This window comes from Citrus clementina, unplaced genomic scaffold, assembly GCF_000493195.1.
Source record: "Citrus clementina cultivar Clemenules unplaced genomic scaffold, Citrus_clementina_v1.0 scaffold_7, whole genome shotgun sequence".
Classification (NCBI taxonomy): Eukaryota; Viridiplantae; Streptophyta; class Magnoliopsida; order Sapindales; family Rutaceae; genus Citrus; species Citrus x clementina.
The window spans coordinates 1,366,281-1,381,745 of record NW_006262075.1 but is presented as its reverse complement, the minus strand read 5'-3'; the positions used below and the strand labels follow the sequence as shown (position 1 = coordinate 1,381,745).

General features: G+C 35.4%; 1 protein-coding gene across 2 annotated transcripts; it reads left to right on the top strand.

Moving 5' to 3' along the window:
- The first annotated feature begins 4,937 nt into the window (after positions 1-4,937).
- Positions 4,938-12,805, top strand: LOC18036275 (kinesin-like protein KIN-7G). Of its 2 annotated transcripts, XM_024180499.1 has the most exons (15): positions 4,938-5,174; positions 5,444-5,615; positions 5,935-6,378; positions 6,793-6,882; positions 6,986-7,086; positions 7,210-7,323; positions 7,400-7,481; positions 7,563-7,630; positions 7,721-7,783; positions 7,899-8,023; positions 8,789-9,125; positions 10,127-10,267; positions 10,361-11,476; positions 11,662-11,975; positions 12,092-12,805. In XM_024180499.1, exons 3-15 carry the CDS (start codon positions 6,162-6,164, stop codon positions 12,408-12,410), a joined length of 3,087 nt encoding a protein of 1,028 aa, XP_024036267.1. In that variant the 5' UTR covers positions 4,938-5,174; positions 5,444-5,615; positions 5,935-6,161; the 3' UTR covers positions 12,411-12,805. The 2 variants fall into 2 exon arrangements, with proteins under 2 accessions (XP_024036267.1, XP_006425531.1); XM_006425468.2 differs by lacking the exons at positions 4,938-5,174; positions 5,444-5,615 and having other exon boundaries at positions 5,787-6,378.
- The last annotated feature ends 2,660 nt before the right edge of the window (positions 12,806-15,465 follow it).

Here is a 15,465-nt window from a genome sequence, read left to right as displayed (position 1 = left end):
GGCCTCTTATATAAACCAATTTTTACTGTAATTCAAAATTGAGGCTTAAGAGTCTTGTGGCAGTGAGAAAGTGAGGAACTTTCCCAGCAGATTCTCGTAACTCAATCGGACAAATTGAATCCAGTCACGCATCATCAGAAATATTGTTTGATAGATATACTTAAATTAATGCCTTCATTTGTTTTTTACATTTTTGGGGGCAGGCAGCTTATTTTACAAATGGCCGTTAAAGTTGAACTAAAGAGTCCAATCAATTGTCTGTTACGCTAGGATTTTATACATGTATAGAGAGAGGGAGAGATCAATTCCAACATATATTATTCAGTACTTATTTGTTTTGCTTGTTGAGTGTATGTGTATAGTAATTATACCCAGTACATTTCGTTTCATTTGAAAACAAATACTACTACTATATTGTTGGCTTCGCAGAAATTGGCTTGATATTGGCATTTTCGTGCATGTGAATGAATCCTGTTGAGTAATAGTATGCTTAATTTTTGCAGTGATCCTCAGGCTATACTTTAGTCTTTCCTCTTCTACAACAAGATTGCAACTCCAATTATACTACAAGCAAATAAAACTGCTGCTTATGAAGCTTTGGTTTGGCTTGAGCTCCTTCGAAATTACTAGACTAGCTACCAGTTCAAGCGAACAAGACGAGTAAGTCTAGTGGCTATTAAGGACAGAACAGGGAGGCGCGGCGCAATTACCCATTCCAAAATTCAAAGTAGGTTGGTTTTGTTTTCCTGTTATGGTGAATGAACCTCAATAAAGTAGCCCCATTAGAGCTCCTCGAAGCTTGTTAATAAAGATTGAAATTTGAAAGAACAAGGTTCCAGAAAAGCGAGAAATTTCTTTGATGTTTCGGCTCACATGACGATACGCCCCCCTCCCCTCTTTTTTTTCCCGGTATTCTCTCAAATCCAAGAAGTGACAGCTAGTACGCGGGGACTTTCCCTTCTTATAATTAGGAGCATGTACCACTACGATCTTTACAAATATAAAATTAAATATACGTGCAGTTTTGGGTTTCAGCCATGTGATTCCTTTGATCTGTTGTCTAGTTGGCAGTTGCCTTCCCTGGCCGCTGATAATGATGATCCACATTTTGGAACGTTTTTTATCATTCTAGATTACTTTACGGAGAGAGAAGGCAATATTTCGCCATTTCACGATATCAATTTGTGTTACTTTAATGGTATTGCATTTCCTAAATCCCATTTCCCATCGACCTCTACTCACTTGCCACCATACGAAAAAAAATATTTAATACGATTAATGTTATGCTTACTCGTTTAGATGAGAAATATTAACAAAGCAATATTGTAAAATTTTATTTACTTCGACTTGGATTTTTCAGTTTTCTGTTTTGTTATTCTCTATACAAAGAAAATGAATTTACAAGGATCCAGATGTGACATATAAATTTAGCCCTGCGTTTTCTCTTTTACCAGATCCCATTTTTAATGCGAATTAACTCCCAAAGCATCAAAGCTTTCGCTTAAAAAACTAGGGACCCTTTGCGGAGTGTTTTTGGTCCATTCTTTTAGGGCCTCATAGACTCTTCTTTGAGAAACGATTAATTTGGGCCTATCGAAAACAAAGGCCTGAGCCCAGAAAAAAACCTATCCAAATTCTTAGGCCTGTTTTCAGTAGACACACTCCTCGACAGTCTTCACACTCACATATTGTGAAGTGGAACCAAACCCTCGAGCTAAAATTACAAAAATTCAGGCATGTGTTTACTGCTTGGACCTAAAAATCAGCCATTAGGGCCCATAACAGCTAGTGCCCCAAAATAAAAGCTCAATGTGACCTTGCCCCTTGGTGATCGAATAGGTCCAATAAGACCGGCTACCTCAACCAGTCACTCTCCGCCTTTTTCTTCGCAACACTGACGGCTACCTGCTCCACTAAAAAATGGTTGCTACTATCTGGCTTTATCAATCCATTACCTACTATTGTTGATTCATCTGCGCGTTTGTTTCTGCCTCTTTATATTTACGTACCTAATTGAATTACATCAGCAAAAATCTTAATTATACGAGTTAGATTGTGATCTTAATAATATATATATATATATATGCTTCTTGAGGCAAACAGACACTAACTTAATTGGACTTTGTGCATGTGAACAACCAGAGGTTGGTCGAATTAGTTGGAATGCAATCGTCGTTTTAGATTCATGCTATGATTCTCCGATTTAAGTCCAATGTGGGTATATGGGACCGAAAGTACATGAGAGTTTGACACATGCATGATTCACATTGCGGAAAGTGTGCTTTACCGATTGAGTTGAAAGAGTATAAAGAAATATTATTAATGCACAAATATGTAGGTTCACGAATGTTAGAAATATTTTGCTCTTTGAATATTTATTGTATCTTTTTTTTAACTGACGAAGGGGCACGGAGCCCAAATATATTTTTTTTAAAATCTTGATATTAAATAAAATTGTTTGAAAACTACTTAGTCAAATGATTATATTTCGATCAAGTTGCACGTTGGCAAAGTACTTTTGATTGTATAATCTGAATTTCTGTCTCACTAAATTATATTAAAACACAATTGCCTACAGTTGCCATCAAATGTAGAGATCATCAGAACCCTAAATCTCAGGACCTACGCAGAGTAGAGAGAAGATGACATCGATATGACGAGGGATCACCATTCAACAACAAGCTTCAGGCTCAATGCTGTCGTTACGTTATGTAACCATATAGGGCATACGGCACATTTGATATGCCCCTAGGTTTCAAAGGAATCACCCGTTTTGTTCACAAGTCTTTGTTGGATTCCTTGAACAAAGCCATATGGTTATGTACCAAAGACTGAAGCACGTAGCCCTACTTAATTAAGTAGGAATTGTGATGTACATCGTCTATACTACCGATGAAGCTTGACAGTACAAAGCAATTAACTGGTGAGAAAAAGAAAATTATTATATTATTTATATAAGTAGCTAGTGTCATGAGGGCGGCAGATACAAGAAATTAAGAGAAGAGAGATGTATAGCCGAGGTGATCAACTAATGTTCATACGAATTAATTGATTATTGGGTCAAAATTAAATAATGAAGAAAAAGAAGAATGACGAGGATTCAAATATTTGTGAAATTAATATAACTGTCGGCAGTAAGCTTGGGAAGTGAGAGATTAATGGACAGGGATAAAGTTGCAGTACTTGCACATGCATGCCGTGTATAGTTTTTATTAATTAGTTAAGTGAAGTCCATCTCTGGTAGGCAGCTGCGGAGCAGAAATACATCTTAAAATTTTTGCCTCTCTCTCATCTTTATACTCATAAAATTTTCAGAGACACATGGTACGAATGTGAACGGCCAACGGGGGGGTCATTATATCCAATTAAAGACGACTGTTACTCTCATCATCACATGGGGCTGTTTATTGTATTAGAGCTTTTGGTCAAAGCAGTCCCCACCATGTATGTACCTTCAAAGCCAGCTCATGTGTTGCTATATGTATCAATGTATGGTATGTATAATTAAATACAAATAACGACTTTTATAATCTTAAAAAGAAAATAAAGATATAATACCCTTTACCCTTTACAAAATAATAATAATAATTTCTTCTTTTTTCAGATTATAAAATTTTATATTTGAAATTACAAGTGTTGTGTCAAAATCGTTTGTAGTCAGCCAATAGCTCAGCAGCCAGTAGTGCCAGTATTTGTGTCGATAAACTGGAGGGCAGCAGCCATGCATAATTTTATTAAGTTTAACTAATTATACACTAATTAGTAATGACAACAACTTACGGCATGGTGCTTTCTCTTTCTGTGTTTCTCTATTTTCCTTGCAATAATTAAGATTGTTTATTGATACTGTGGCAGATGAAAGACACACATCATAACTTTATTAGCATTGTGCAATTTGATAGGAAATGACAACGGTGCGTTACCAATTAAGATTATCAAGTTTAACAACGATGACAATATTTTTTTTCTTTTTCTTTTCTTTTTTTAATAATAAGTTGAGATATCATGAGCAAATGTAAATGACCTATCTCATATTAAAAAAGAAAATAAAAAAAAGTAGATAGGAATGATATATTACAGTAAATAGAATTATAGAATGCATATTTAACATTCGGTATTCAACTCATGCAACTAATTAAGGTCATCTGGCAAGTTAACGGTAAATTAAATATATAAAATTTTACCCATAAAAATTAAAATCTTGAAATTCTAGCCAATTATATTTCACTGGGATATGTACATCGAGGACTAGATGTAATTTTCAAGATCAATGAAATACGCCTCTTACAAATGGATCAACGTATATGTTTTAAATTTATTTCGAGAAGTTTATAATTTCTACTCGTTCACGTAAAATTGGTTTACAAGCTAACCATATAATAAGAGATATATAAAATTTTGCACCAACCTCCATTTTGTTCAACATAATTTTATAAAATTTAGTCATACATGATACATCTAGAAATATTAATTTTCAATATGGACAGAATATACTTGTTAAAAAGTAAAGCATATATTTTAAATTTATATTGACAAGTTTATATATTATTTATTATACATCAGACAATAAGATACACAGTACGATGAGTTTATTAGTTAACCTAATAAATGGTTTTGAACATGGGACGGCGGAAAGATTTTCTCCGAATTTATTTATTTATTTTTAATGAAGATTTATTTATATTTTGATTTTGATGAAAGGAAGGAACAAAAAGGCATCACGAGCCCCCAGACAATAGAAATATCATTTATCTTGAGAATTATTAATTTTGAAGAACAAAACTAAGCATTATTAAATAATATAACTAATGCATGATTAGGCTTGATAGGCACGCAAATCAGGTGGGATTGTAAGGGTAGTTAAGTAATTATAGCGGCTTGAGTTAGTTAACGTTTTGCTTAGCGCGGTGGTTTTAATTCAAAGGCTAATATCAAAGCTAATGAAGAAGTCGACGCCAGAACCACCACGTCTAATTTCCCACATTTTGCAGACCCTTAATTAAAAAAGAAAAAAGAAAAAGAAAAAAAAGGGCTGAAACATCCAGAATCTTATATTTTCTTTTAACGCAGAGAGAAAGTGAAAGAGGGAGAGGGTGGCATGGCAATACAAATTTCTTTCTCTCGATACATTTGTTGGATTTTTGAAATAAACATCGCAGCTGCTTGAGGTTGAGGTGAGAGAATACTATATTTATTTATTTATTTATTTGTTTTGCTTGCAATTATTGATGCATTCATGAGAATCATGCACAGAAATTCAAACAACTTGGAAAACGCTGCATTTGGTTTCGTAATGTAGAGTACACTTTCAATTTTTACCTGATATTTTGTCCTTATTATTATTATTATTATTATTTGCTGCGCTATTTCACTTTGTTAACTAGATTCTCTATTTTTGTGAGTTTTGGCTAAAGTCGTATGTTTTGGATTTTGCTGTCAACAGAAACAACATTGAAACAGCCAAAAATGCCCTCTCTTTTTTTTTTGGTGCTGGGATTTAATTTCAATGTCAAATTCTGCACTGCACTGCACACGGAGCTAGTGAAGAAGAAGAATCTTCGAGAGATCACAAACATTCCTTAAAAAGGACTGTCAAGTTAAAAATTACTCTCAGTGTATGTATTTTGTTTTGTTTTATTTTTCGTCTAATAATTCCAAGCGCATTTTGTATTAAATGGCGTGACATGAGAAGGAGAAGACTTTTGACAGACTGTAATTGGGGACCATTAGAGGAAATGTCCAAATTTGAATGTTTGAACTTACATAACCCTTTTGTTTGTTTATTAGTCTGAGATAATGATAGTAGCTGATCATTGAAACTGTGTTTTCTATGAAATGTCTGGATTAAAAAAACGCCAATAAGGCAAAACACTGAGAAATGATATATACTGGGTTGAATTTAGCTCTTACCCGTGATTAAGTTTGTTGATGCAGATGATGATTGATGTACCAAAAAGTTGCTGGCCCTTATGTTTCAGGGGAGCACAACAACACTTTCTTTATTAACAAGTCTGATTGGTGATGTATTGATTGAATAGTGAAGAAAAAAGAAGCAAAGTATACAAGGTCTTGATCAGAGTTCGTTGATTCCCCTACATATGGTCTCATCTTAAATATTGTTTGGAGTTGAGTTTGTTAAGAAGTGTGAGAGCAGGTGAGAGATGGGAGCTGCTGGTGACGAGGAGCCAATGCAAGCGCAAAGCCAAAGTGGCCGTCCGGAGAGAATTTTTGTTTCAGTTCGGTTAAGGCCTTTGAATGAAAAAGAAATTGCAAGAAATGATGTCTCAGATTGGGAATGCATCAACGATAGCACTATAATATACAGGAATAATCTTTCAGTTGCCGAACGGTCAATGTATCCAACTTCCTATACATTTGGTAAGTGCTTATCTTAAGTTCTTCAAATCATGTGAATTTTTGAGAAATAACTAGAGTGGCCATAACAGTAAGGCACAAATTCACAATGTCTTTTGTTGGCTTATTTATCTCATACAGATATTACTCATTGTCTAAGCAACATTCTCCTTCACTAGTGATATAAGGTTAATGTCTGCTGGATTGATATTTCATATTTGTCAACTATCTTAGAGATTTTAAATGAGTTGAAATTGCTTTTTTTTTTTTTTTCTGCTTCTCTGTTTTATTAGAAAAGCTTAATGTACAATCTGTATCTGACTGGCTTTTGATCTTGCATGATAATCTGATTCTTCTATTACACATATCGTCAATCTGCTCATGCTCTTCCGATCTGTTTTCTTCTGGTCCACGTATCGGTCTAATTTTTGGTTCTAGACAGAGTTTTCAGCTGCGATTGCACTACAAGGAAGGTGTATGAGGAAGGAGCCAAGGAAGTTGCTCTTGCAGTTGTCAGCGGCATAAACTGTGAGTAATATACATCCTCTTACTCAATTCTTTCCTTTTTCGCCGTCAAACTTTGCCTTGCCTTGAATTACATCAACAAATATTATGTGAAACTATTTTTCAGCTAGTGTTTTTGCATATGGCCAAACAAGCAGTGGAAAAACATACACTATGATTGGTATTACTGAGTACACCATGTCAGATATATATGACTACATAGAGAAGGTAGTTAAAATTCTTATTGGTTATAACTCAATTCTTATCATCATAATTGTTCTGTTTCCCTTTCTTTGATTCTTTGACCACAGAAAAATATTTTGATCTTATTTTTTTATTTATTTTGGGTAGCACAAGGAAAGAGAATTTGTTTTGAAGTTCTCTGCTATGGAGATTTACAACGAATCTGTCAGAGACCTCCTTAGTGCAGATACCAGTCCACTTAGACTCCTAGATGATCCAGAGGTGAATTTTGTTTTTGGCATTTTGGAGAATGATTATTTATTTTTCAAATCATGGTAACTCAGACTAATCTTGATAGAGAGGAACTATCGTCGAGAAACTCACAGAGGAAACTCTGAAGGACTGGAATCACCTTACAGAGCTTCTATTCATCTGTGAAGGTAAGGGTGCTTAACTGGTCTTATTTTGATAAGTTCAGTGATAGCTGTATATTTAACATATCTCCCTATGCATTTTGGTAGCTCAAAGGCAGATAGGGGAGACTTCTTTGAACGAAACAAGCTCCAGATCGCATCAGATTTTGCGACTGGTAATCTATGGTTAATTATGACAACTTTTATTTTAACAGTGCTTTCTAATGATAAGTTGTTCCTTTTACCAAATAATGTTTCTTTTTCAGACAGTTGAAAGTTCAGCATGTGAATTTATAGGCAATGACCCAAGCTCCCTTACAGCCACTGTGGTATGGATCACTAGAAATTTCCCCCATTTTCTTTTCTTTTTTTCCCCCCACTACCGACTTCACTTGTGATCTAGTACAGCAGCAAAAACAATAATAAAGATTCTGTTTTGTGCAGAATTTTGTTGATCTTGCTGGAAGTGAGCGAGCATCTCAGGCCTTATCAGCTGGGACAAGATTGAAGGAAGGTTGCCATATAAATCGCAGTTTACTGACACTGGGAACTGTTATCCGTAAGCTAAGGTTAGCTAGTGTAGCAACAGTGCTGTTCTCTAAACCTTTTGCATGGCACTACGCCAATTGCATCCTATGAGGAATGATGGATTTTATTTGATACCTTTCTGAAGAGCAGTGCCCAGTGTACAATGACATGAGATGCACTTAAAGAGGAACTAAAGTCTGATGCATTTCAATTACTTGTAACCTTATCAGGAAGCACCTAGAGCAGATGCTTATGATGCATTTTAATACTTCGAGTAGATGCTTCTGATGAATCTGATCACATGCTCCTCTTAGTCTTGCAATGTCGTTCAATCTTTCCTTTTGCTACAGATCGCCGTTGATAAAGCAAACAGTCCTAGAAAATTCTAAACCGTTGTACTAATTTATTTGAAAGTCAGAGGTTTAAGCACTTTGTCATTGGACTTTGACCCTTCAAATGGATACACGTTTCTCTTTCCTCAGATATCATAATCCCATCCCATCCAACCCTCAAGTAAAACTTGTCCCTCTCCAAGGCTCATGTGAGAGAGATTGAACTCTTGACCACTTGCTTCCATTGCAAAAGGTCAAAGCAATTGGCTTATCTTCTTGGGGACAAGCCAGAAAAAAAAAAAAAAAAAAATAGCAACACTTCCATTTCTGAGTTCAACAGTGTCTATTTAAGAAAAATATTAACTTCTTTGACTCCATTTCATCTTGATTATTTTTCTTTCATTTTCTTAATAATTGAAGTTGTAGCAATATATGTTTGTTGCCTATTTATAAAATTTTTATGGTTGAATGCAGCAAGGGAAGAAATGGACATGTTCCGTTTAGAGATTCAAAGCTGACCCGCATACTGCAGTCCTCATTGGGAGGCAATGCTAGAACTGCTATCATCTGTACCCTGAGCCCTGCACGAAGTCATGTTGAGCAGTCAAGGAACACCCTCTTATTTGCGAGTTGTGCCAAAGAAGTAACAACTAATGCACAAGTCAACATAGTCATGTCTGATAAAGCATTGGTAAAACATTTGCAAAGAGAATTATCAAGATTGGAGAATGAGCTGAGAGGTTCAGGACCGGTGTTTATTACACCTGATTCTGTTTCGGTGCTGAGAGAAAAAGACCTTCGGATAGAAAAGGTGATAAAATATTCTCATAGTCTCAACATTTTGAAGTGCTTAAGTTCTTCAAAAACAATTGCATGTCCTAGATTATGACAAAATGCTCACGTGATTCTAGATTCTGGTCTTACATAGATTATGACAAAATGCTCACGTGATTCTAGATTCTGGTCTTACATAAAGGTTGATGAAAGTTAAATTGCAGATTGGCAACATTTTGAAGCATTTTTTCATTAATATCCAATTGGTTCAGCTAAGCTCTTCCCTGATTCTTAACCTATAGGATGCAAAATTTCAAACCTTAAATACTCCTTTTCCATCTATTCCCTCACACACCTATTTTTCCTTATGGATCCGTTGCCCAACTTCCTTTCGTTGGTTCTGTTGCATTCCGCTACCAATAATCTGAACTGCATCTCTTTCCTGCCGCTCATAAGTAGAATCAATACTTCCTTTAGGTTGATGAATCCTGTTGTTGATTTTTGAGTCCCTGTTTGCTAGTTTCCCTGTAAAGCCTTCAGCTTACTGCAAAAGTTTTCACTATCCTCTGTATGCCAAAAAGAGATTGTAATTGTCCTCTTCACTTGATTGTAGCTTCCCTTCTGTCTTTGACTTCAAATCTTCTTAATAATGTCAAGAACGTTGTGGTTTATGCAATATCGAGTGCAACAGAAAGTGTTATGATGACTGAAGCTGTCAAACATTTTAACTTGGTGGAAGGACTGTGCATCATCCAATGACTTTGATACTAACACTTCTGGAAAGAGTTTAACTCATTAGAGAAATGTAGCTCCTTTAAATCTAGGTCGAAATGCAAAATTTGTTCGCTTCCTTGCGTCACATAAACATAAATAGGTTGGAAGCCAAACATCAGTTGATGCATGTCTATCCATTAGTTTAGAATTGAGGCTTAGTTGATTAAGAATGTAGTTCAGTTGAATACTTGACTGGACACAGATGCATGACTACATGTAGTTGAGCAGCTTGCTAATTTGTTGGTACTTTTCTTTATCGTGCAGCTAGAAAAAGAGGTCGATGAGCTGACCATGCAGCGGGACCTTGCTCGGACTGAAGTTAAGAATCTACTACGAGGGGCTGGAAAGGGATCCGCTGAAAGTCCTCCAGTGGTGTATGTAGATGATAGGCCCCCAGTGGTATATGTATGTGAAGTTCAAATTTCAACTCGATCATGTTATTCCATCTTATTGAACCATCCCTATCCTTACTTTTCTTCTTCCATTGTCCTCCTTCAGGCAGGTCTGGATCATCAGTACCCAAGATTGCGAGTGCGAAATTCATGGGATTTTGAAAATCTAAATATAGAGACCCAGAATATGATTCCTCACTGCATAGACATCAGTGTTAGATCTTCGGACACATCTCCATGTTCTGATGGACACAGCAGTTCTGATGAGAATTTCTTCCCACTTCCTAGCTTGGAAGAGAATATCCTGAAGACGAAATGCAATGAACAGGACGAAGTCAGTGTTCCTAGTTTTGTGGGGACTGATCTGCATCAGGAGGAGATTGAGGAACAAAATGATGAGAATGCAGATGTCTACAAGAATGTTGGGTGCGTTCAGATGGGAAAAGGAACAACTGGATATACAGACTTGAAGAAATCAGAGCCCAGCCTGAACAAAGATAGAGATTTGAATATGACATCTGCTGATATAAACCCAGCTACCTCTGGAGTGGCTGAGACTGAAGATGAAGATGAACAATGTGGAGAATCCAGGTCGACAACCTTGAAGGAACAAAATGAGTTGAATAACATTATTCTCAATTCTGTGACTCCATCTACCGTTGAACCATCTCCATGGCGTCCGGAGAAATACACACCCACACCTTCCATCTTGAACTTAACCAGGAGTAGAAGTTGTAAAGCATGTCTAATGACTAGTTATTCTCCTGACTGGTTTGAGAATGACGAAAAGGTTGTGAGCACACCCCCAATTGTGTTTGAGAAAGATTTTACTGGAAGACCACGGGGTCTAGAAATAAAAGTTTCTGCATTGAAATATGCTGCTGATACTGAGATTTCATCAACAAATGAAAGTCAGACTTCAGCAAGAAGTTCATCTTTTGATGATCTTAAATCACAGAATGTGGTAACTCCAGAAGTTGCCGAAAACATTGGGACTTCAGCAAGAAGTTCAACTCTTGATGATATTAAATCACAGAATGTCAAAGCTCCAGATGATGCAGAAAATACTAGGAATTCAGCGAGGAGTCCAGCTTTTGCTGATCTTAAATCAAGGAATAATAAAACTCCAGGTGCTGCAGAAAGTACAAGTGAAAGTATCTCAGTTGCACAAATGGTGGAAATGACTGAGCCTCGGAATGAGATGCAACCAGCTGATAATGTGGTGAGTGTTTGTTTTACTTTTTAGTCACTTTTTATTTGAAATCACAGAGAAAAACAATCTCACAATCTCAAATCTGTAAGAAATAGCAAGTAGACCGAGCAGTTAATGATGTAGTAGTGCAGCTTCTACCTATTTTTCCCATTCAAATGTTCATTATACTTGAATGTCATGCATGATGAATACAGGACACACTACTAAAATCTGGTGTACCTGCAAAGAGTGTAAGAGATATTGGTGTGGATAATATACAAGAGGATTTCATAAATCATTGGGAGTGGCCTCTTGAATTCAAGAGACTTCAAAGAGAGATCATTGAACTCTGGCATGCTTGCAATGTCTCATTGGTTCACAGAACCTACTTCTTCCTGCTATTTAAAGGGGATCCAAAAGATTCAATCTACATGGAGGTAGAACAGAGGCGGCTGTCCTTCCTAAAGGATTCATTTTCCCGGGGTAATGATGCTATTGAAGATGGTCGAACTGTGAGTTTGGCTTCAAGGTATACTCTTAATTGTATCTCTAACATAATGCATAATGTCCCTGGTGGTTTTTTGATTTTCACATTACTCCAGATAGTTTGCTAATAAAGAATTCATCATTATTGATTAATGACAGCATGAAGGCACTGCGGCGAGAGAGGCATATGCTGAGCCAGCACGTGAAGAAGAGGTTCTCTAGAGAGCAGCGGGAGAATCTGTTTCTAAAATGGGGAATTGGGTTGCAAACAAAGCATAGAAGCTTGCAGTTAGCCCACCTCTTGTGGACTTCAAAAAACTTGAACCACGTTGCGGAAAGTGCTGCAATTGTGTCAAAACTGGTTACTTTTGTAAAGCCTGACCAGGCTTTCAGAGAGATGTTTGGTCTCAACTTTGCTCCCCGTCGACCAAACAAGAAATTTAGTCTTCTGAAACGCAGCGTCATTTCTATCTTATAAGCTTAAGCGTAGCAGCAGACTTTGAAGCACGTTCACCATAATTGGCAATCCCACACCTCTCTCAGATCCGTGTCATTGATTGCAAAAAAGAGCTTGTAAATCACCTGCTAGAAAGGATGTAAAATTTTTTACTGCTTCTTGTTGTATTAATTAAAGATAACGTACAATGGAGTTCTATACCATACCATACATACTAGATAGCTCTTGGACAAATCAAATATCATAGTGGAAATAATTTAAATTAAACGGAGGAAAATTTTATTTCCTCCTAGCTGCATCCGACTCACTCTGTGGTTTATAATACAATGTCTCGACTGAGTTCAGCAACTGGCGCTGTTCTGCGATTTCAAGGGTAGCAATCGCGAACCGCTTGGTGATGATATGATATATTGCTTCCTTCCTCCATTACCAGATTGCTCGCTCGATTTTGAATAACTTTCATAATCACAACAAATTTGTCTCACTCAGTTACTCTTTGGGGAACCCTTAGGATTATCAACGAAGCCCCAAAATGATATTAATATGTTATTAAAATAATAGATAAACATACGTAATGGATTAGTTAAAATGATATATTGATCACATTTAATGGAGCCGAGCGGATTATGATTAAAAATTCAAATAGTTTTTGTATTGCTCCTAGAAAGAGAGAGAACGTATTTGCAATGTCGTGTTTGTGACCATATGTTATATATTTACAAATTGGCTCATAAAACATGACTTGAAACTTACAAGTCTTACTGCTGTTAGGAATATGAACGCGTATGAGTAAAAATTATGACACAAAAACGCTCAATCTCGTGCATAGTTGAGGCCTCATTCTTCACAGGTTAGGTTACTGCAGCAATCAACCTGCCCGCCATTAGATAACAATGATAAGAGCACAAGGTGTTGGGAAATGAAATACCGAAGCTTGTTTAAATTATTATTGGATAGAGATAATATTTCAATACGAATCATTAACCGATCCAAGGAGATTGCAGAAGATTTGGGTATCGTCGATTCGCCTTCGATTGATACGGAATGTTGGAACCCGCATCATCAGAAGCGGTTCAATTGGACAATTGCACCTTTCGTCGCACAGTTCACTGTAAAAGATATGTCAGGGACCCTATTGGCTATTGTTTGCTTGCATCTTGCACATGGTTATTCTGATAAAGTTTCCCCTCTGGACTGGAATCATGCAATTCATTTGTTCAACAACAATATATGGTTACAAAAGCTAGCACTAAGCACACATACCTAACTTTTCAATTAATTATTAAAATTTTTTCGGAATTAATTTCAAAATTACGGAAATTTCCTTACTTTTTCTAATAATTTTGGGTTCAATTTTTTAATTAATCGTGATTAAAAAATTATTTATTTAATCATATAATTAAAGGTATTATATTCCAAACATCAAACAACCACTAAGTATAAAATGATAGGATCACTAAAAAAAAGTTGACACTCAGGAGTATTTGGATGTGTTTTAAAACATCAAAGAATTTTTTATTAGTTTAGTGAAAATACATGGAGCTTCGCTTTTTTTTTGTTTCCCTTAGTAGTATGTATGTGCTGGACGCTTTTTTTACTTTGTTTTTAAAGTTGTGGGTTTAAATCCTCATTGAATGTGAGGTTGATTTTTAAAAATATTTTTAGATGATCTAATTCATTTCCGGTCCAAATATCTCAAATCTGATCTTTGGGAATTACGATCAATTATTTTTTGTTCATATAGAAAATTAAAGTAGTTAAAAGATACGTTGGCATTTCAGCATTAAGCAACCATATTTATGCATTGACTGAAAATTTCAAGCAAAATTTTAGAATTCAATGCCTTGTATAATATTTCACTATTTGTAATTACAGTGTTAATTAGAGATCAAAACTTTTACTAAATATCTCTCATATATTTTTTGAAAGAGTAGTGATAGTTAACCCCTCAATTTATTTCACTACCCTTTTCTTTTCAATTAACCCTACTTATTTCTAAATTTACCCTTATGAAAAATTAAACATGCCTTTTCTATTTTATTTATTTTTCTCTCTTTCAGCTATCTCTTTCTCGAACATCACCGTCATTATCACCATCAGTTTTAATTGCAAAACCTAATATTTTCTTTTATAAAGCTGCCCACTTATACATTATTTTCTAAACACTCATTTGTTAATATGAATATTTTTATTTTACCATGAGACTTAATTTATTGATTTTTGTAGCAGAACTGCACTAGAGCAATCACATCATTTTTTGTTTATGGTGCTCAGTGATGTTGCCAGAAAATCAAATTCGCGGGGTCAAAATTTTTATCAATATAAAATGCAAAGCAAATGTAAACTGACCTTGCTTCTTGGTGGAAAAGCATGATGAGGGCCAACTGCAACTCTCACATAGTCGGTGGCCCACTTCTCCGGCAGGCCTATCCATATGGCCCCTCCATTGGCAATGGGCCCAACTCGTGTTGGCCCCCTTTTGGGCTTAGATTTCAGAACGAATAAATATAGAGTGGGACTATTGGCACCCCTCTAAATATCTCTTAACACCCCTTTTTTTTTAAATTAACTTCATTACAATATTTTAAAAAATTATAAAATTCTTTTAACACCTCCATCAATGATAAAATACCTTTAAGTAAAATTTATTGTGTAAATTTTATTCTTTAATTTTTATTATTAAAACTCATTTTAACAACCAGATTTCTTCCATTAAAAAAAAAGAGTTTTTTTTTTTATTGTAGCCATTGATGGTAAATTCCTCACCTGAAAATTTTTAAAAAAACTTTTTAATTTCTAAAATAAAAAATTATACAACTTTTGAGTGGAGTTTAATTAGAAATTGTGCTATTATGTAATTTTAATAAAAATTAAAATTATAAAATAATTAAAGGGGTTTTATGAGGTATTTAGAGGGGTGTCAATAGTCTCCCTCATAAATATAAGAGTGGTGCTATTGGCACAGGCTGAAGATCCACTTAAAAACCCTCAGTTTTATAATTATCTTTTCGTTGCAAAATTGCAAGACACCATTTTTTTATTCCATCAGGGCATCAATAAGCAAACATTTTTTCAA